The sequence below is a fragment of the Ctenocephalides felis genome, unplaced genomic scaffold, assembly GCF_003426905.1.
Source record: "Ctenocephalides felis isolate EL2017-DRISC unplaced genomic scaffold, ASM342690v1 CF-g0.4_SCAFFOLD_03571, whole genome shotgun sequence".
NCBI lineage: Eukaryota > Metazoa > Arthropoda > Insecta > Siphonaptera > Pulicidae > Ctenocephalides > Ctenocephalides felis.
Window position 1 is genome coordinate 61,699,102 of NW_020539725.1, and position 22,143 is coordinate 61,721,244.

Consider the following 22,143-nt stretch of genomic DNA (forward strand, 5'->3'; position numbering starts at 1 on the left):
GAATTATTGTGGATTAAATGGAAGAACTAGTGGTATATAGAATTGTAAGTGGTTATTTAATTTTATTATCAAGATATAAATACGCTGTATAATTCACGTTACACCGTCTGGACTTTTTCTCGAAAATCCTAAATATTTTATTAATACCTTTCTGACCGGCTAGACTTCGTCTGAATGAATTTGCGTTTAAATTACGACCGAAGGCGTTTTGTTACATTCTGACCTATCTGTGTGTCCAGGGACACAGGGTGCAAAAGATTAATGATAAGTTAATATGTGATTAAGTATGGAAAAATGATAAGGTGTGCAAAAAACGATGGAGAGATCGCCATTTTTTCATATTTAACAAAAAAGAGTGCGCGTAAGGATCACACGCGATTGAAGTACTTGTTACTATACAAGATGACATTTAAGTGAAAATAAATACATCATATAACAATTTTGAATAATGTTTATTAGTAATATGGTAACACTCGTGTGATGCACACATTTATTACTGTCGACCATTATACACATTTATATAATGATAAATTACAAATTTATATTTATAATACTTTAAAATCGTTATTAAAATTAAGAAATCATTTCAAGTCTAAGCTGGTCATGAGTTCGAATGCATTTTTTGCTTTTGTTCACAATTTATTTTATAACTTTAGAACCACGCGTTGAATCTAAATATAATGTTTGACAAATTTAGTCAGAATTAAATAGTCTATGAATTTTTCTTACACCAAAATGCCCTATAACAACTCGGTATACTCATAAACTGCATTAGAAAATAAATTAATTGTACTCATACCATTCAACGCAAAGGTGAAACCTACGAACAAAAAAACATTACTAATTTCGTTTAAATTATTTATAACTTCTAAACTATTTGATAGAATCAAAAAGTGTCTTTGGCAAATTTATACAAAATTGAATAGTCTACAACATTTTCTAACAACACAATGCCCTACAACAACTTGGTATACTCATAAATGGCATTAGAAAACAAACTGTTACAGAATTATCAAATTCGTGAAGAGGTGGCACTTGTGTGGTAATTTTATTTGAAAAATTTATAACTCTTAAACTATTCGCTAAAAGTAAATGGTATACTTGGCAAATTCGTACAAAATTAAATAATCTATAACTTTTTCTGATAACAAAATGCCCTACAACAACTTTGTATACTCGTAATTTGCATTCGAAAACAAACAAAACCAAATTAATTGAAGGCATACTTCAAATATGACATGATCGGTTTATCATTGTAATTAGCATTTAGAAGTGAGAAATTAAGTAATTGTTGATTAATAACTTCTATAATATTCGTTCACACAGTGAATGGATTATGTTAAACAACCCCTAAACAAATATTGTTTTTGCAACTTCACTTATCATGTAATAATTGTATGTGAAAAACTTCATGTAATTAAAATTAACATACATACATTGACTGCTTGTATTTTTTTTACTTTTTCGCTGGCGATATAATCTCATTCTGTGAACAGCTGTAATATCTGTTTTGCCTAAAAAATATTTTTCATTTTAATAACTTCAAAGATTTATAGAAAGTACGAATAATACAGAAATAATTTCTAATCAATAAACTTAAGTTTAGTACACGGCACAAATGTTTAATTTGTTTTATAATTTTCAAGGAACAGGGTAAAATACTTTTCTGATTCAGGCATTTTTCATTAAATCAAGATTTGTACTACGATGTAACTTTAAAACGTTTATTTATCTATGCCGATTTTCTTGTTGATATCGGTACGCATACAATGTTGATACCGGTACGCATACAACGACAGATCTCTATTCTCATATACGACGACTAATCACAATCGACCCGTATAGAAATGATATCATCGAGAGCGAATGACGAATCATTGGTACTCGACTCGGCCGTAATGCACTTCCCTTACATTTGTACGGATTTACACCTTAGTCGCGCCTAAAGAAGTTTTACTTCAAAATAGTAAATTGATTTAAGAAGTATTAAAGCAAAATTATGCAAAATAACACATCAGCAATTTCCTTTACCACTCTCAGCCATACACAACTAGTTCCTTTAATAATAGCTCCATCTTCAATTCCATCCCGGCTAAGGATGCACCTTTATTTAGTTGGCCTAGTTTCCTAGTAAAATAATGCTCCATAGATTGCATCTTCCACTTAAAGTGCTCCACCTCGCTTTTGAACACACACACACACACAAATCTCCACCAATACACATTCTCTTAGAATAGAATCCGGGAACCCGTTCTCCGGAGCCCTTTCTCCGGAGCCCGGAGGCACCCGCAAGCGATGCTGCGGTAATTGCATCTCCTTAACTGCCTGCTACACGTGAGCTATATTAATTGTTAGCTCGAAGGGCATTGAATAAACTAGAAGGATTAGGGCTGAGGAGGTAGGAGTGATAGATATAGATGGAATTGTTGGGAATCGATTAGACAGGGAGTTATGATTGTTATGAAAACTATTGATTTGTATGAGAAAAAGTACATGGTGGTGGTGATGGCTCCACCGTAATAATAGATACTTGTAGGTCTTGAATAGAAATAGACGTACTAGACAAGCCATAATGTTTAGCCAGCCATCCATTATTATTAACTTCCCGTAGGGTAGTTATTGTAATGGGTCGAAAATCATTTTTCGACATTTTGAAGGTTTCAGAACATTTTTAAGGCATACCTCAGATACTAAATGGATGTGTGTTTTGTATTTCCGCATTTTTTCGTCCACGTTTTCGGGCGTACGGACCAACAAATTTGAATGGTTTAAAAAACATTCGATCCCTATTGATAGGGAGATGTGTTGATTAGTTTTTGCCAAAGTTAGGCTCCGCCATTTCGAAGATACAGAGCTAAATGTGCCAAAAATTGCAGTTTTTGAGTGAACTAAGCGTGCGATTTGAATGATCTAAAAGACTTTCTGCTTGTTTCAACAAAATAATTGCTTTTGGAGAAAAAAATTTGTTTCTAATTTTTTTTCAAAAAATATTTTTATAATTTTGGATAAAAAATTAAAAATATTACCCAGTCTAAGCACAGTCTAAGCGCCACCCTGGTACAAATGTTTACCCAAGTGCGTTTAGACTGTTTATGCAGTGGAGCACTTTTCCAATTTGGTAAGAGTTTGGTAAGAAAAATGTGAAAATACCGCCAAGATAAGCACAGTATAAGTGAAAATGTCGCACAAATTTGTTTGTAAATGCGTTTAGACTGTCACTTTACGGGAGCACTTTTCCAATTTTATTTGATTTATAAAAATGTAATTTAGGGTTAAAAAAAAATAAAAAAAAAAAGAAAAATCCCCCAGTCTAAGCACAGTCTAAGCGCCACTCTGGTACAAATGTTTACCTAAGTGTGTTTAGACTGTTTATGTACTGGAGCACTTTTCCAATTTTGTGAAAACTATTGAAAAATGTAAAAATGCCGCCAAGCTAAGTACAGTACAAGTGAAAATGTCACACAGAATTATTTGCAAATGCGTTTAGACTGTGACTGTGCGGGAGCACTTTTTCAATTCTGCGCAAATTAGGCAACTATATTTTTTTAAATTGGATTCGAAATGAAATGACGATTGTTAATGTTCTGGAGATAAATTGACTTATGATTTACATTTGATTTGCTCAGATATAACAAGATAATGCAAAAATAATGAAAGTTACAGTATTTGTAATAATATATTTGAAAACCTTAAAAATTTCTCGAATATTTCATTAAATTACGAGAAGTTCCAGCAATTTGCTTTAAGGCACGATGCCATACACCACTAGTCTTCAATTCAATGCTTCGAGTTTAATTACAAATTTCTCCAGAAACTAATTTTCTATCTATTATTATTACATCGTCTGCAAGTTAGTTTCGTTTGTTCGTTATCTTCATATTATGATGATGTGACCTATATCCTACATGTCCTATATCGCATATAACAGACAACTAGTGCTCCACCGGTGGAGATGCGTCTACGTCTCCACCTTGTTCGATTCCTCTGTCTTGGGACACTTGAGACTATTTGTAATTAGTTTGGAACGCTGAGTGCAGACGCAATTTCTCCACAAAATTATTATTTGCCTCTACACTTAGATACAAGGTTTCAGAACAGAACTATTTTTGAAATGAAACTTCTTTAGGCGCGACTAGGGTGTACATACGTACAAATGCAACGGAAATTGCGTTACGCCCGAACTGTTCGTCATTCGCTCTGGATGAAATTATTTTAATACGAGTCGATTGTGATTGGTCGTCGTGTAAGTGAATGGAGATCTGTCGTTGTATACGTACCGGCATCAACGTTGTATGCGTACAGATATCAACAAAGAAATCGACATAGATACATAAACATTTTAAGGTTACATCGTAGTACAAATCTCCATTAAATAAAAAATGTCTGAATTGGAAGAATATTTTACACTGCTCTTTGAAAATAACAAAACAAATTAAACATTTGTGCCGTGTAATAAACTTAAGTTTATTGATTATTATATAATTATTTCTATATTATTCGTAGTTTCTATTAATTTTTGAAGTTATTAAAATGTAAAATATTTTTAGGCAAGTCAGATATTACAGCTGTTCAATAAATGAGACTGTATCGCCAGCGAAAGAGTAAAAAAAATACAAGCAGTCAATGAATGTATGTTAATTTTAATTACATGAAGTTCTTCAAACACAATTACACAAAGGTGAACTAATTAAAAATCCAGGTGAGTAATTAAACGAACAGTAAACTATTTAAAAATCCAGGTGAGTAATTAAACAACCAGTAAACTATTTAAAAATCCAGGTGGGTGATTAAAAACCCAATAAAGTAATTAAAAATCCAGTTAAGTTGTGGCGATATCAAGCAGGCTGGTTTTGATTTGTAAAAAACCAATCGGACATGTCATGTATATTTTTGAGATCGAAATATTTTTACAGTTAATAAATTTATATTTTTTTTATTATGTTGGGAGTTTCTAATTAAATATATTATCATAATTATTACTACTCCCACATTGGTGACTCACGACGATGGAGATGAAGATAAAGGAGTTTTATTTTTCGAAGATTTAAGAAAAAATGATTTTGACGCAGCACCATAATCACTGGTCTTCAGTGACGACCTATAAGGTATGTCCAGTCCAATCCATCATAGTTAACGCACTTACTATCTGGATCAGACTTCCGAGGTTACTCATTTGGTATACCCAGACCTCAGTGTTTATTGCTGACAGAAAAAATAATTTGGAGCCTGAACTTTTCATTGGAATGCAATTCAACCTCTCTTTCTCTGTTAACTCAACAAATCGTCTTATAATGCTACCTCCCATTATCGGTGACAACGACGAATCAAAACAAAATTTGACATAATTTATTGGATTCCACAATTCTGGACTCTTATGTCAAAGAAACCAATGATCCTGATTTGGATAAAGAGCCAACTTCTTTCTCTGATCGGAACTCATCAGATACGAATGCAACGCTTGCAGAAATGGAAACTGTACCCATAAATTATGCATTCTAAACATTAAGTTATTCTGATATAACTAATACCCATTAGATCGAGAACTTTATGCAGAATATGGAGTTGATGGCAGGTCAAATCACCACATACGGTGGATCTGCTGACGAAACATGGAAATTTGTAATTGACCAGTATTACAACACTGGTCTGCTATAATCTGCTTTCCCACCACATTTTTATAACGTGTTTCCCTGTATTTTTTTTTTTAAACTGTGAGATCAACACTGGGCAGGGAGTGTGTGGCGATATCAAGCAGGCTGGTTTTGATTTGTAAAAAACCAATCGGACATGTCATGTATATTTTTGAGATCGAAATATTTTTACAGTTAATAAATTTATATTTTTTTTATTATGTTGGGAGTTTCTAATTAAATATATTATCATAATTATTACTACTCCCACAAAGTAATTAAAAATCTAGGTGAGTAATTAAAAATCCAGGCGTGTGATTAAAAAACTAGTCAAGACAAGTAATTAAACATTCAGTGAACTAATTAAAAATCCAAGTGAGTAATTCAAAATTCAAGTTAGTAATTAAAAAACTAGTCAAGTCAAGTAATTAAACATCCAATGAACTAATTAAAAACCCAACGAGCTCATTAAAAACCCAACGAGCTCATTAAAAATCCAGTGAACTCATTTAAAATCCAGTGAGCACTTTAAAAATCTTGTGATCTCATTAAAAATCCTGTGATCTTATTAAAAATCCTGTGAGCTTATTGAAAATCCTGTGATCTCATTAAAAAGTACTGTGTTCTGATTAAAAAGTACTGTGATCTGTTTAAACATCCTGCGAGCTCATTAAAAATCCTGTGAGCTCATTAAAAATCCTGTGAGCTCATTAAAAATCCTGTGAGCTCATTCAAAATCCTGTGATTACATTCAAAATCCTATGATTTCATTAAAAATCCGGAGATCTCATTAAAAATCTAGAAAACTCATTGTAAATCCAGTGAGCTCATTGAAAATCAGAGTATTTTACCCTGTTCCTTGAAAATAATAAAACAGATTAAACATTTGTGCAGTGTACTAAACTTAAGTTTATTAATTAAAAATTATTTCTAATTTATTCGTAGTTTCAATAAATCTTTGAAGTTATTAAAATGAAAAATATTTTATCAGATATTATAGCTGTTCAAAGAATGAGATTATATCGCCAGCGAAAAAGTAAAAAAAAAATACAAGCAGTCAATGAATATATGTTAATTTTAATAACATGAAGTTCTTCAAACACAATTACATGATAAGCGAAATATTTTCCAGTATATATTTTCCCTCTATTAACTTCCAATTCGGTTCAAAACCTCCACTCAAGCCCTCTGGAAATAAATTAACTCGAAACTATCTATAGCTAATAGTAGTGGCAGTGGCGCTTTCTCCACCGTTTTCCGAGTGCATAGAATTTCAAATATTAGCTTTAGTTTGACTCCGAACTCGAAGAACGTGTCTTCTGGTACTTTCATGTAATTTTGTGTAAAGCATATGCAAACGTCAGGAATCCTCTTGAAACTCCACTCCATCCATCAAAAGGATGAGATTGAATTACCAAAAGCTAGTCAAAGTGATAGAATATTTACACAATATATACACAATATATTTATTTACTAAGTAATTATTATTAACTTTCCGAAGGAGAAGTTTGTTTTCATCGAAAAATCCGATTCGCTAATTTTATGTTTTCTCGACGTTTCAAGCCATTCTGAATCGAATGAGACCAATTTTGGAAAAAGTATGTGTGTCAGATTTTTTGCCGTAAATCGACGTTTTCTCAAAAATGACCGATTTCAAAAATTTAAAAGCCATTCGATGTATCTCGTTAAGGACTAGCGTTTATCAACTTTGCGCGACGATCATCCAAGCCGTTTCTTTGTAAATCGCAGAACAGTGAAAAAATTTTTGTCCACGTTTTAGCTCGCAATTCTGAATTGATTTTGAAAATTCAAAAACCGTTAGAAAGATATTGATTGGGGAGTTCATGCAACTTGCCTCAAGGCTAAATACCAATACCAACTAGTTTGTTTATAACTTCTAAACGAAATGTCCCACCATTTTGCAATATACAGCAAATTCAAAGCCAATTAAATTATCTACAATTTTTATTAACAACAAAAATTGGTATCTCTTGTCCTTTTATCAAAAATTTGCAATGAAACAGGCAGTTGCTAAATTTTGGAGGTTACATCGTACACATATATCTTACTCTGTCACACTCACACTGTCAGGTATATGTCGCTCTCTTTCGCACTAATGCCCTATCTCTCTCTCATTTTGTTACTATATACTGTTGTCCCTTTCACGCATCAAAACAGAATCTATATCACATCGCCACTTAAGAAGTTTTACTTCAAGAATAAAATTTTATTAACTTCCCGTAGAACAAGTTATAGTAATCGCAAAAAAATCGAAAATGATTTTTTTCATATATCTTTACGTTTCAAAACCTTGTGAACATTGTGGAATACCTTTGAAAAAATGGATGTATGTGTGTGTGTGTGTGCTTGTGTGTGTGTTCGGATACAAATTTTCGTCGACGATTTCGGGAACACGGATGAAGCGATTTGAATATTTCTATTTGATAAAAACATTCGATTCGCATTGATAAAGAGACGTGCTGATTAGTTTTTGGCAAAGGCAGGTCTAGCCGTTCCGAAGATATGGGACAAAAAGAGCCAGAAACGGTAACTCAGTTTTTAAGAGACGGATCATCCGATTTGTATAATCCAAAAAACATTCAGTTCGTAATGACGGGGAAAAGTGGGTATTAGTTTTTGGCAAAGGTAGGCCGAGCGGTTTCGGAGATACAGAGCTAAATGTTAAAAAAATGGCAGTTTTTGAGAGAACTAAGCGTCCGATTTAGATAATTCAAAGAACTTTCTGCTTGTATTGACAAAACAATTGATTTTGTAAAAAAATTTTTGTTTGTAATTTTTTTTTCAGATAATATTTTTTTTTGATTAGAAATTCAAAAAATTGCCCAGGCTAAGCACAGTCTAAGCGTCACTCTGGTACAAATATTTACCCAAGTGCGTTTAGACTGTTTATGCACCGGAGCACTTTTCCAATTTTGTAAAAAATGTGAAAATGCCGCCAAGCTAGGCACAGTATAAGTGAAAATGTCGCACAGAATTATTTGCAAGAGCGTTTAGACTTTGACTATACGAGAGCACTTTTTCAATTTTGTGTAAATTAGGCAACTATTTTTTTGAAATTGAATTCGAAATTGACCTAGAAAATAGAATAAGGAACTTTACTGACGAGCAAACATAAAATTTTGATCTGGAATATTGAAAAGGGACTCTACTGACGAGCAACCCTAAAATTTTACCTAGAAAATATAATAAGAAACTCTACTGACGAGCAAACCTAAAATTTTGATGTAGAAATTATAATAATAGACTCTACTGAAGAGCAAACATGAAATTTTAATCTAGAATATTAAAAAGGGACTCTACTGACGACCAAACCTAAAATTTTGATGTAGAAAATATAATAAGGGACTCTACTGAAGAGCAACATGAAATTTTGATCTAAAATATTTAAAAAGGGACTCTACTGACGAGCAAACATGAAATTTCGACCTATAATGTTAAAAAAGACTCTACCGACCGACAAGCAAACATGAAATTTTGACTTATAATATTAAAAAGGGACTCTACTGACGAGCAAACCTAAAATTTGACCTAGAAAATATAATAACTCTACTGACGAGCAAGCTTTAATTTTGATCTAGAAAATAGAAATAGAAAAATGCCGCTAAGCTAAGCACAGAATAAGTGAAAAAGTTGCACAGAATTATTTGCAAATGCGTTTAGACTGTGACTAAGCGGGAGCACTTTTTCAATTTTGTGCAAATTGGGCAACTATTTTTTTTTTGAAATTGAATTCGAAATGAAATGACGATTGTTAATATTCTAGAGGTAAATTGACTGATTTATGATTTACATTTGATTTGCTCAGATATAATAATATAATGCAAAAATAATGAGAATTACAGTATTTGTAATAATATATTTGAAAACGTTTATAATTTCTCGAAAGATGCCATGTGCCCCACTACTCTTTCATTTACAATTGCATCCAGAAAGAGGGAATATTTGATACTATTTACTCCCAGCGTTATTGCAGCTACAATAGCATCATAACATTAAACTATTTTCGCAATCCTGACAGAATCTATACACAGACATAGCCAATTGCCCCTTTTAGCCAGCCTTTCACTCCTCTCCACCGTATGAGAGGAGAATATATGTATATAAATATATCCCTTTTGCAGTACAGATATCTCGCGCAAAGTGGACTAGTTCAGTTTCGGATTCAGAGCACGTTGATCTGCCTGCTCCACCGGAGGCAGTGGATGGAGACAACTGATCCTGGGTGGAGAGATCAAATAGAGAGGTAGCTGGGGGAAATGATAAAGGACAATTTGTAATATATTGATAGTATTTCCTACTTCACCTACCTCTTGAAAATTTGATGGAGATATCAAGGTCTCCATTAGTTTTTACTCAAGACAGGTCCAGTTGTTTTGCAGATACAAAGCAACATGTTCAAGCAGTTTTTGAGAGAACGGAGCATCTGATTAGAATGATTCAAACAACATTTTACTTGTATTGACAAAATAAAGATTTGATTACATTGTGACAACGTAAACTAGCTGTAAGTGGAATTCTGTCTTAAGGCAATTAAGGCATCGTGCCTTAAGGCAAATTGCTGGAACTTCCCGGACCAAAAATTATTATTTTTTTAAAAACGATTAACATTTTTGAAAAAAAAATTACTTCGAAAAAATAAGATTTTTGATATTTTGGCATATTTTGGAATATCTGAACTTTTCATAGCAATCATACTGCTTTAACTGCATAGAGACGAATTATAGAAGCGCGTAAGCGCCGTACCGTCGTCTAACGGATAAGCATTATGGTACGAAACCCATAGGAATGTAAACAAAATTTATACTTATTGTTAAAATCTCTATAAAATATCTGATAATTTGATGTGCATATGTCTAATGATCATTTTTAACCGCCAGATGGCCTTTTTTCTTTTTTTACTAGATCTCCAAAACCACCAGACCTGCCTTTATGAAAATCAGTTCTTCATCTTGTTAATACAAGTAAAATGTTTTTTGAATTATTAAAATCGGACGCTCCGTTCTCTAAAAAACTGAGGTACCGTTTTTGGCAATTTTTGTCCCATATCTTCGGAACGGCTAGACCTGCCTTTGCGAAAAACTAATCAGCACGTCTCCTTATCAATACAAATCGAAAGTTTTTTGAATTATTCAAATCGCTTCCTCCGTGTTCCCAAAATCGTCGACGAAAATTCGTATCCGAACACACACACATACACACACACACACACATACATCCATTTTTTCTAAGATATGCCAAAATATTCAGAAACTTCTGAAACTTAAAAATATATCAAAATTTTCATTTTCGATTTTTTTACGATTACTATAACTTACCCTACGTGAAGTTAAAAAATAACTGATCTTTGGTAGAAAGAATCAAGAAAATGTGATAGTTGGATTTATATTAATGTGGAAACGTGTCGATTAGTTTCTGGCAAAAGCAGGTCTGGCCGTTCTGGAGATACATAGCAAAATGTTCAAGCAGTTTTTGAGAGAACGGAACGTCCGATTAGAATGATTCAAACACTATTTCACTTGTATTGACGTACATGATTATATTTTGACAACGTAAATTGTACATCAACTTCCATGCTCCACCATTGTCTAAAAAAAGAAAGTTTTATAAGAATCAACCCTTGACATTTTGCATTTATGCGCAATGCAGAAACAGGTGCTGATCAAATGTAGACAACTACGTCAAACTCACAATTTCAAACTCAAACAACTCATACAACTCACAACTCAAACTTGAAAGACCCGAAGACAAACAGAAAGATATTATAGCTGATATTAAAGTTCGCCAATAACAACGTGGAGGAACATAATAGTAAGACTCAAAAGTTATTCTAGCTTCTTTTCTAATTCATCTTTTTAATACATTGAGCGCCACCGTAAAAATAAAACCGTTGTTCACCAAAAACAATTATTAGAAATCAGAAATCGGTGACATATTTATAAAAAAACGTCAACAAAAAAAACAAAAAACAACTCGCACATACAAACTTCATCTCAACTATAAATATCCATTATTTTTTCAACTTTGCGACCCAAATTTCACTTACAACAAAATCCGCGATTGCCTGAATCGTTTAACTCGAATGTCTACGGTGGAGAAAAGAGGTCGTTCAGAATGCATTTAAGTTTTTCATAACACGTAAAACACTAACGGCATTTCTTTCTCTTCATATTACACAGAGAGGTTCTTGACTCGTTTTGAATTCCGCGCTACGAAATTGTATAAAACGTTATGTAATATGTAGACAAGTGTCGGAATACGGTGGAGAGTTTGGAGGGATCTTGTAGATTGGTGGATAGATCGGTAGCTATTAAAATCTATATATATATATATATTTATATAGAAACAAATATAGTTCAATATAGAATTTTCTGCACCAGGAATATTGTTGCATCTGTTCTAGGCAAACGAACGTCCTTTCGTAATCCTCCACCGTGCATCCACCGGATCGTAATGCTATTTATTTTGTTTTGTTGTTTTGACCCAAAATAATATATTGCATAAAATATTATACATACATACACACACACACACATATATATATATATATATATATATATATATATATATATATATATATATTACGATACAAAGCAGGTTTTATGAAAATAAATCCGCATTGGTACGACTATTATTGCATTTTTAATCGGCTACATCTCCGTACAAGTCCATTCCATACATTTGTACTATTTTCATATCATGAGAGGAAAATCTGTATTCATTAGCCACGGTGGAGGCGTTCTCAAAATTTGGAAAAATAGTAAACAGAAAAAAAATGTGATAATCTAGTGTAGTGGTGTCAACCATTATACACATTTATATAATGATAAATTATAAATTATATATTTATAATAGCATTAAAAATATGTATAATATTTAAAAATAATGTAATTAAAGTCACACTTCGAATATGACATGATCGGTTTGTCATTGTAATTATCATTCAGGACTTGAACATTCATTAGAAAAATGAAGTAATTGCTGATTAATAAATTCTATAATATTTCACACAGTGGATTATGTTGAACAATGCCTGAACCAATATTGTTTTTGTAACTTCGCTCATCATGTAATAATTGTGCTAAAAGAACTTCATGTAATTAAAATTAACATGCATTCATTGACTGTTTGTATTTATTTTACTTTTTCGCTGGCGACACAGTCTCATTCTTTGAACTGCTGTAATATCTGTCTTGCCTAAAAAATGTTTTTCATTTTAATAACTTCAAAAATTTAAGGAAACTACGAATAATATAGAAATAATTTCTAATCAACAAACTTAAGTTTGTACACGGCACATGTTTAATTTGTTTTATTATTTTCAAGGAACAGAGTAAAATATTTTTCTTAAAGAAAAATTAATTTATATTTTCTCAGTTAGTGTTTAGAACAACTGGAACCCATCTTTTTTACTTTTATTCCCTTTGCAAAGGACTACTGTACTGTGCTGTCCTGTTCTGTAAACTCCACATATTTTTCCATTTTCCGTTCCGCCGTGTTGTAATAATCCTGTACATAAAAATTTATTCATCTAGATCCACGTAATCACATTTTTCATCAAATGAAAAATCTACTTACGCTGCACTTGAAAAGCTTTCGTGCTGCTAATGAGAATGACATGAAATGTACAAGGCGTCATCTCCACCGGATGCATATGGGGTGATTTTTTGCCAGGAAAAACATACAAAGCAGAAAAGTATTTGTAAAATTTTAGAAATATATCTGTATACAATTTCATTACCTTACTCTTGTATTTCACTACCTTAATTACAATATACACCCCAAGTATACTATTACCTTGCTCCACCGTACCCCACGCCTGCAGGTGATATTTAAAATGGAAATTGTAGACACTTTTAATTAACGAGCAAAATGCGTTTGTTGTGTGTAGTGTAGTGAACGTTGCATTCTCCACTTGAAAGTTCCACTCACCCCTAGTTTCCTTTAGAACGACCGGCCTCCACCGTTTTTGCGTTTTGAGTCCATGCATAAATTAATTAAATAAAGAAGATGTTTATTTCGAAGCGAAGGGAAATGGCTAGGAGCGTTTAATAAAGAGACGATTTATGCGTTTAACAGGAATTTGTAATTTTAGAAAATAGTGGAAGAGGATAATAGACACTGAGGGTATTAAAAGACATACTATCGATGCTGAAACTGCAATTTAAATTAAATATCCTCCCTATCTCTCCACTATATTTTATTACCCTGTACATACTAATCGGCAAATGAAATTTAAACAGAGAACTTTTTACGGTTTTATTTTTTCCGAGTAGGATATTTTTTATAATCTCGTAGTGTTGCTAGAAGTGCTGAAGTGGAGGCGGTGGAGGTGTTGGCGGTGCTAGAATTGTTATTTATACATTTGTTCGCCCTGTTTTGCAAAAATACGAACGCTGTAAAAACTGCTTTAAACTCTGGTTCTCTCTATCGATTAAAATATAATAAAGCTAATGGGGCTGTTGAAGTGCAGAGTGGGATTCAGGATAATAAAAAAATATGTAGAATAATATGTATTATTTTTATTTTACGTTAAACACGTTGTTGGAATTGCAAAAATATGGGTTTTTATATTATTTAGAGTAGAAGACTTGTGATGATTCTAAAATACTTTAAAATGATTTTTTTTTTATTTAACTTCAAAGTAGTTCAATTTATGAAAGTTATCCCGAAGGCTCCATAGTCATCCTGGAGGCTCCATAGTCATACTGGAGGCTCCATAGTCATACTGGAAGCTCCATAGTCATACTGGAGGCTCCATAGTCATACTGGAAGCTCCATAGTCATACTGGAAGCTCCATAGTCATACTGGAAGCTCCATAGTCATACTGGAGGCTCCATAGTCGTCCTGGAGGCTCCATAGTCGTCCTGGAGGCTCCATAGTCGTCCTGGAGGCTCCATACTCGTCCTGGAGGCTCCATACTCGTCCTGGAGGCTCCATACTCGTCCTGGAGGCTCCATACTCGTCCTGGAAACTCCACAGTCATCCTGGAAACTCCACAGTCATCCTGGAAGCTCCACAGTCATCCTGGAAGCTCCACAGTCATCCTGGAAACTCCACAGTCATCCTGGAAACTCCACAGTCATCCTGGAAACTCCACAGTCATCCTGGAAACTCCACAGTCATCCTGGAAACTCCACAGTCATCCTGGAAACTCCACAGTCATCCTGGAAACTCCACAGTCATCCTGGAAACTCCACAGTCATCCTGGAAACTCCACAGTCATCCTGGAAACTCCACAGTCATCCTGGAAACTCCACAGTCATCCTGGAAACTCCACAGTCATCCTGGAAACTCCACAGTCATCCTGGAAACTCCATAGCCTTCCTGGAAACTCCATAGCCTTCCTGGAAACTCCACAGGTGTTCTGGAAACCCCATAATCTTCCTGGCAACTACATAATCTCCCTGGCAACTACATAATCTTCCTAGCAACTCCATAATGTTCCTGGCAACTACATAATCTTCCTGGCAACTACATGATCTTCCAGGCAACTCCATAGCCTTCCAGGAAACTCCATAGCCTTTCTGGCAACTCCACAGGTGTTCTGAAAACCCCATAATCTTCCTGGCAACTACATAATCTTCCTGGCAACTACATGATCTTCCAGGCAACTCCATAGCCTTCCAGGCAACTCCATAGCCTTCCAGGAAACTCCATAGCCTTCCAGGAAACTCCATAGCCTTTCTGGCAACTCCACACCCTTCCTGGCAACTTCAAACCTTTTTGTTAACTCCAGAGGTATACTCGCAACTCCGAAAATATTCTAGCAGTGCCAGAGCCAACCTAGCAACCCCTCAACTTTAGAGCTACAAAGTAAATTTCTAGAAACTTCTAAGATTTGATCCTCTCCAATTAACAAACAATTGACAAACACTGTTATATCCTTGTACCAAACTTTCACCACCACTGCCTGCTCCACATTACTCCTCCATCTGCTGCAAGAACAGCAGGAAGACTTAATTACTTTACGATTTATTTATATTTTTTCGACCATATCGTTTGCAGTAAGCAAGCAGCTCTGATTTTAATCTATCGCCTTTTATTTTATACTAATTATTTCGCTACACCATCCTCCCCTATACTCTAAATAAATGTAATTAGCGTTATAATGTTAGTACGGCACCCGGCTGAATGCAGGAAGGGTTGTTTATAGAAAAATGCATTTTTTTGTGCGACTATATTATTCTACGCTTTGTAATTATGCAATTGTACAGGAGAGGACTGTAAGAAAACTTTGGATAGTGAAATAAATAAATGTGTATTTTTTTGATATCTTGTTCACAGTCGCTAATTTTTTTAAACACTACCTATAATTACATTATCGTGTATGAACTGAGTATTTATTTACAAATTATATATTTCATTTTCATGACTAAAAATGACATAAAAATAAATTATCAAGAAGAGAATTATGATTCTCGTGTTGCAAATGCAAACATGCAATTAAAACGTTCGAACATGAATGACAGGCAAATTACCATTTGTGAACAATTTTTACATTACAGTTAGGGAAATATTTGCCAGAGGGTAAAAAAATGTTTAAAAAAATTAGTACGCGTAAGTTTTATACGCGATTGAAGTAAACCTTATTTGCTACTGTACAAGATGGCATTTAAGTAAAAATAATTACATCATAAAACAATTTTTTACATTTCAACAAAACACTAGACTAGACTAGACAAAAATCCGTAAACAATTTCCCTTCACCCATATATTTAACTGCACCACCAAACTGTCGCTCCACCGTTTGTACTCTACACAATTTTCATTAAAGTATTTGTTAATTAATAGCCTAAAGCACATAAACACATACATATATACACACCCATGTCCCCATTCTAGTCCTCTTACTCTACACAATATTGTTCCTCTTCTCCTAGATATAAATTCTGGATGATAAATGACACTTTCTGTACAAACGGAGCAGAAGGCTCGGTTTTGGTTCGAAGGCGAGTCCGACTCCTTCCTGGACGAACCGCAAGATTCATCAGTCACCGAGGAAATATTACAGAATTGCTAAATAAGGCTGGAGATGGAATTTGAGATAAAATTTAAATTGTAAAGACCATAAATCCATTTTTACTAAATTCTTCGGTATATTTCCCAGTGCATCTTTGTACCGCATAAACATTTACCCGAACTAATTTCCTCCACCGCCGTCTCCACAGTATTCTAGGTCGTCGTCGTTGTCTTCTTGGTCGTTTATCCCAGAGACGATTATTATCGATTGGGTTGCGCGATAATATTGTCATCTCTCGATATATAAAAGAGCTTTATGCGACATTTTACGAGGAAATCGATCGGTAAATCTTCAACATGCAATTTATAATACATTGTTTGCTAGATGCAACTTTAGTGGAGGCTGGGGAAATAAACTAAAATATTATGTTTTGTTCATTGAAGATAGACTGAAAAATTATGACTTTTATTAGTAAAAGTTTTTATTAAAATTAGTAGAGTTTGGAGTTGCTAAAATGGTTTTGGAGTCGTTGGAATAGCTTTGGAGTCGTTGGAATAGCTTTGGAGTCGTTAAAACAGCTTTGGAGTCGTTAAAACAGCTTTGGAGTAGCTACAATCGCTTTGGAGTTGTTACAATCTCTTTGGAGTTGTTAGAATAGCTTTGGAGTCGTTACAATAGCTTTGGAGTCGTTACAATAGCTTTGGGGCCGTTAGTGTGATTATGGTCTATAGAATGGCTTTGGAGTCGCTAGAATAGCTTTGGAGTCGCCAGAATAGCTTTGGAGTCGCTACAATAGCTTTGGGGTCGTTAGAATAGCTTTGGAGTCGTTAGAATGGCTTCGGAGTCGTTAAAATGGCTTTGGAGTCGTTAGAATGGCTTTGGAGTCGCTGTAATAGCTATGGAGTCGCTGGAATAGCTTTGGAGTCGTTAGAATTGATTTGGAGTCGTTGGAACTGCTTTGGAGTAGTTAAAATTGCTTTCAAGTAGTTGGAATAGCTTTGGAGCCGTTAGAATTGATTTGGAGTCTTTGGAACTAGCTTTGGAGACGTTAGACTAGCTTTGGAGACGTTAGACTAGCTTTGGAGACGTTAGACTAGCTTTGGAGACGTTAGACTAGCTTTGGAGACGTTAGACTAGCTTTGGAGACGTTAGACTAGCTTTGGAGACGTTAGACTAGCTTTGGAGACGTTAGACTAACTTTGGAGACGTTAGACTAGCTTTGAAGTCTCTGGAATAGCTTTGTAGTCTTTACAATAGCTTTGAAGTACTGAATAATTTTGGAGCCGTTAGAATAATTCTGAAGCCGTTAGAATAGCTTTGAATCCGTTATAATAATTCTGGAGTCTCTAGAGTGATTTTCGAGCCTCTATAGTGATTCTGGAGTGTCTAGAGTAATTCTGGAGTCACTAGAATAGCTTTGGAGTCTCTAGAATAGCTTTGGATCAATGACAAAAAAAAATCGAAATTTATATAATATTTTTTCATCAAATAATATCAGCATACATATGGAGATATCCCCATAAAATCTTGTACAAACCAGCAAAAAATCATTTTTCCTTACACATCACCCCCGATCTCCATCACACTTCTATTATTCCCTCAAAGTTCTTCAATTCTATAGTTCTATAGTTCTATAGAGAGGTGGTACATGTAAGATACGAGGATGCCGCATTATTATCGCAGCTAACATTATAGCTGCCAAACGATTAAAGTTTTACCGCGCAAAAATAAATATGAAGTCGAGAAGAGAAACGAGATAGAACAGAAAAGATATGTGGACTTGAGGAAAGTTCCAACTTTCCAAAACTTTCCTTTCTTGTTGTCGGTGGAGTTATAAAATCTCGAACAGGTACATAATAAGGACAGTCAGGTGGAGGAAAATTATATTTTATTCACTAAATTAGATAAAATTGTTAGACCATAAACTGGATACTGTCTACAAATTTAATACCCCATCTTGATACCCAGTTCTGCTAATTTAACCACATATCATCATCATCAAGAGACACACATAAACACCTGCGTCACACATGCCATATATATTCTGCTCCTAAAGTTCTCTGAGTCAACAACAACTTTAGGAGAGGAGCAGCTCATTGCTCCCTGGTTGCTGTACAACTTGAGAGAGAGTTTCCGAGAGAGACTTTGGACAATGCCTGAATGCCTGCCTACTGCTTCTGGCTTCTTGGAAAACTTAGAGACGGAGACGGTGGAGAGATCTTCACCCGCATATGAGGTGGAGTAACGTGTATACATAAATAATGTATATGGTATATGTATTATTGTGCTGTCTTAAATCTTTGAAGCACTGCTTGACAACTATTAACAATTTGAAGCTCTTTCTCTGTTTAATATGGTTCATGTTCTCTAAAAAACATCGTAAAAATACCTTATTTTTCCGATGCTTGATTTTTTTGAAGTAAAACTTCTTTAGGCGCGACTAGGGTGTAAATCCGTACAAATGCAACAGAAGTCTGTTACGCCCAAACTGTTTGTCATTTGCTCTCGATGAGATCATTTCTATACGGGTCTTAATTAAATGCCATCTTGCACAGTTTCGTATATTTCTACCAGATCTTCTATTACAAAAGTTAATTTCAAACCCATTTTAAATAATATACACAAAGTATGAATATAAAAGCGCGATTTTATGAAAAGAATGTTCTGCCATTGCAGTTTTAATGGCATAAATTTTCAAGTAGCTTGTCTCGGTGACTCCCACTTAAAGTGCGCGCCAAGACTAACGACTTTAGATAATGAGATTTTAGCTCTTCCACTTTGAGAATAAAAACTCGAAACTTGCTCCTCCACCCGATCCTCCTGCTCCTCCACCGTGTTTCTTTTTTTTTGTCAAGAAAAAGATATATAAACGTGTACAGCAGCAGAGGCAGAAGGTAGTTGTAAAGTGGCTACAGTTGGAGCAGCCAGCCAAAGAAATTACAGTTTAATGAGATGTTGGTAGTTTTAGGTAAAAAGAACACTTGTAAGGTGTTAAAACTATTTAAGAGAATGAAATTTTATAGCAAAGCTTGTAAAAGACACACACAAATACATTTATATTATTTCATTTATTATTACCATAATTTCATAATTAATAAACATTACCGAATTCCATAATTAAAACATCACCGCGTTTTTCTCATAATGATGGAAACTTTTTTTGAGAGAAGATTATTATTTTAATTTTTTTTGCCGAATCTTTTTTTCCGTCGGCCTTAAATAACAAAAGAATATACAAAACCGTCACACAAAAATCGTGAATATTTAATCAATGAGTGTGCTTTTAATTTAAAAATTATTTCCCAGGTCGAAGAATACACAATTTGATGTAAATTATTTAATGACATAATACGCGAGCTAGAAGGATAAACGTTGATGTATTTTATAGACTAAATTAGATTTTATATAAAATTGTAAAATATGGAGTGATAGTCATTTTGGATAATAAATATTATTTTTTTTATTTTCAATGAACAAGTATAGAGATTTAGGCTAATTTTTTCTATCTTTCTACGTGTCAACCTCTCCACCGTGTCTACAAATAATTTTGTAATGATGATTTTTGACTAATACATTTTTTCTGAAAACATTTTGTTCTGTTTCTACAAAACTTCTGGACCTGCCTTTTCAAAAAAAATTCTCCAGAACAATTCCGGAGACTCCAGAACAATTCCAGAGACTCCGGAACAATTCTAGCGACTCAAGAACAATTCTAGTGACTGGATCTGCCTTCTTAAGTAAAATGTATTTGAATCATTCTAATCGGATGCTCAGTTCCCTCAAAAATTTAATTTCGTACCTCCAAAACTACTAAACTTGCCTTCAAAAAAACAAGTTAGCTCGTCTCAATAGAAATCAAACTTTTTTGGAATGATTCAAATCGATGTCCATGAAAAATTGTATACGAACGAAAATGCATACAAACACATACGAAAATACACATACACACACATACCTCCACCTTCATTTTGGATTTTTTACTACAAGAATAAAATATATAAGAAATTTTTCTCTCAGGTCTCTCTCTATTTCAAATGACGAATGTAAATATAAATGATATTATACCAGAAATGTAATTAACTTTCTCCGATTTCTTCTGAAGATTTCTTGCTCCTCGCTCCACCGTTTTCGAAAAAATAAAGAAACGATGGAACAGCTCCGATTCTGAATATAATTAATTAATTAATTAAAGACGCCGGAACGAAATCGAGAAGTCGACTTTATAAAACGGTCAATATGGCGCCAGATTCGGATGTTTGATTAATTTTAAAGGATATATACCATATATATATATATATATATATATATATATATATATACATATATATATATATGAAATAAATGCTGAATTGTAACGTTTGTTATTGCCAAAAATTCTGCAAGGCTAGTTTTATGTTTTTCGGCGTTTCAAATCATTTTGTAATACTTAAGGTCAAAAAAAAAGTTATAGTCCATCCTACTACCCTAAGTCCTTAGTCTTTTTGTGTCAACTTTCCCTTGTACTAGTCTGTCTGTTTCCGGTGTCATTACCGGAGCGAACCGATCTCTCCACCGGATACTCCGGTCACGCGTAAAAATTCACGGACAAGAGAACTTTTGTTCCGTACAAGCCCGGAAACGGCTAAGAATACCCTCCATCATGCCAAATTAGACAACTATAGAAAAGATATGAAAAATTATATCGATTATGGCTACATAAAATTTGTATCACAATTGTTTCAATTGTATTTTGTTACCTTAGGCTAAGAATACCCTCCATAATGCCGAAATAGACAACTATAGAAAAGATATGAAAAATTATATCGATTATGGCTACATGAAATTTGTATTACAATTGTTGCAATTGTATTCCGTTACTTTTTTCTTAAAAAGTCTGTACGAGTGGGTACTAGTGTATATATGAGATGGTGGAGACGGTGGAGTGTTCGTATGCCAGAAGACAAATACGGTTGGCAGACACAAATGTTTGCAAAGTCCGCAGGAGCAAATACAATATCGAAATGACGTTCTCTTGTTCTATATACAGAATTGTATTAATACCACAGCTGGTGAAAATTTGCTAAGGAAAAACTCTGCGGAATTCTAAAAAAAAGAGTGCGCGTAAGGTTCACACGCTATTGAATTAAAACTTATTTGCTACTGTACAAGATGGCATTTAAGTAAAAATAAATACATCATATAACAATTTTGAATAATGTTTATTTGTAATATGGTAACACTCTCGTGATGCACACATTTATTAGTGTCAATCATTATACACATTTATAATGATAAATTATAAATTATATATTTATAATAGCATTAAAAATATGTATAATATTTAAAAACAATAATGTAATTAAAGTCATACTTCAAATATGACATGATCGGTTTGTCATTGTAATTAGCATTTAGGACTTGAACCTTTATTAGAGAAATAAAGTAAATGCTGATTAATAAATTCTATAATATTTAAGTTTTATTTTGTACAGAGACGTAGTTAGGGTTGTGTTTGAAGGGCTGGTATTTATAGTACGTTGTAGGTAGAAAAC

At 33.8% G+C, this 22,143-nt stretch overlaps 1 protein-coding gene across 1 annotated transcript in view; it reads right to left on the reverse strand.

Annotated features, from left to right (window-relative positions):
• LOC113386437 (hemicentin-1-like) overlaps positions 1–14,635 on the reverse strand; it is a 97,282-nt gene extending 82,647 nt beyond the window's left edge. Inside the window, exon 1 of the mRNA XM_026624218.1 lies at positions 14,458–14,635. Within this exon, the coding sequence (XP_026480003.1) occupies positions 14,458–14,635 (178 nt within the window). The remainder of the gene's footprint in view (positions 1–14,457) is intronic.
• Positions 14,636–22,143: the final 7,508 nt, after the last annotated feature.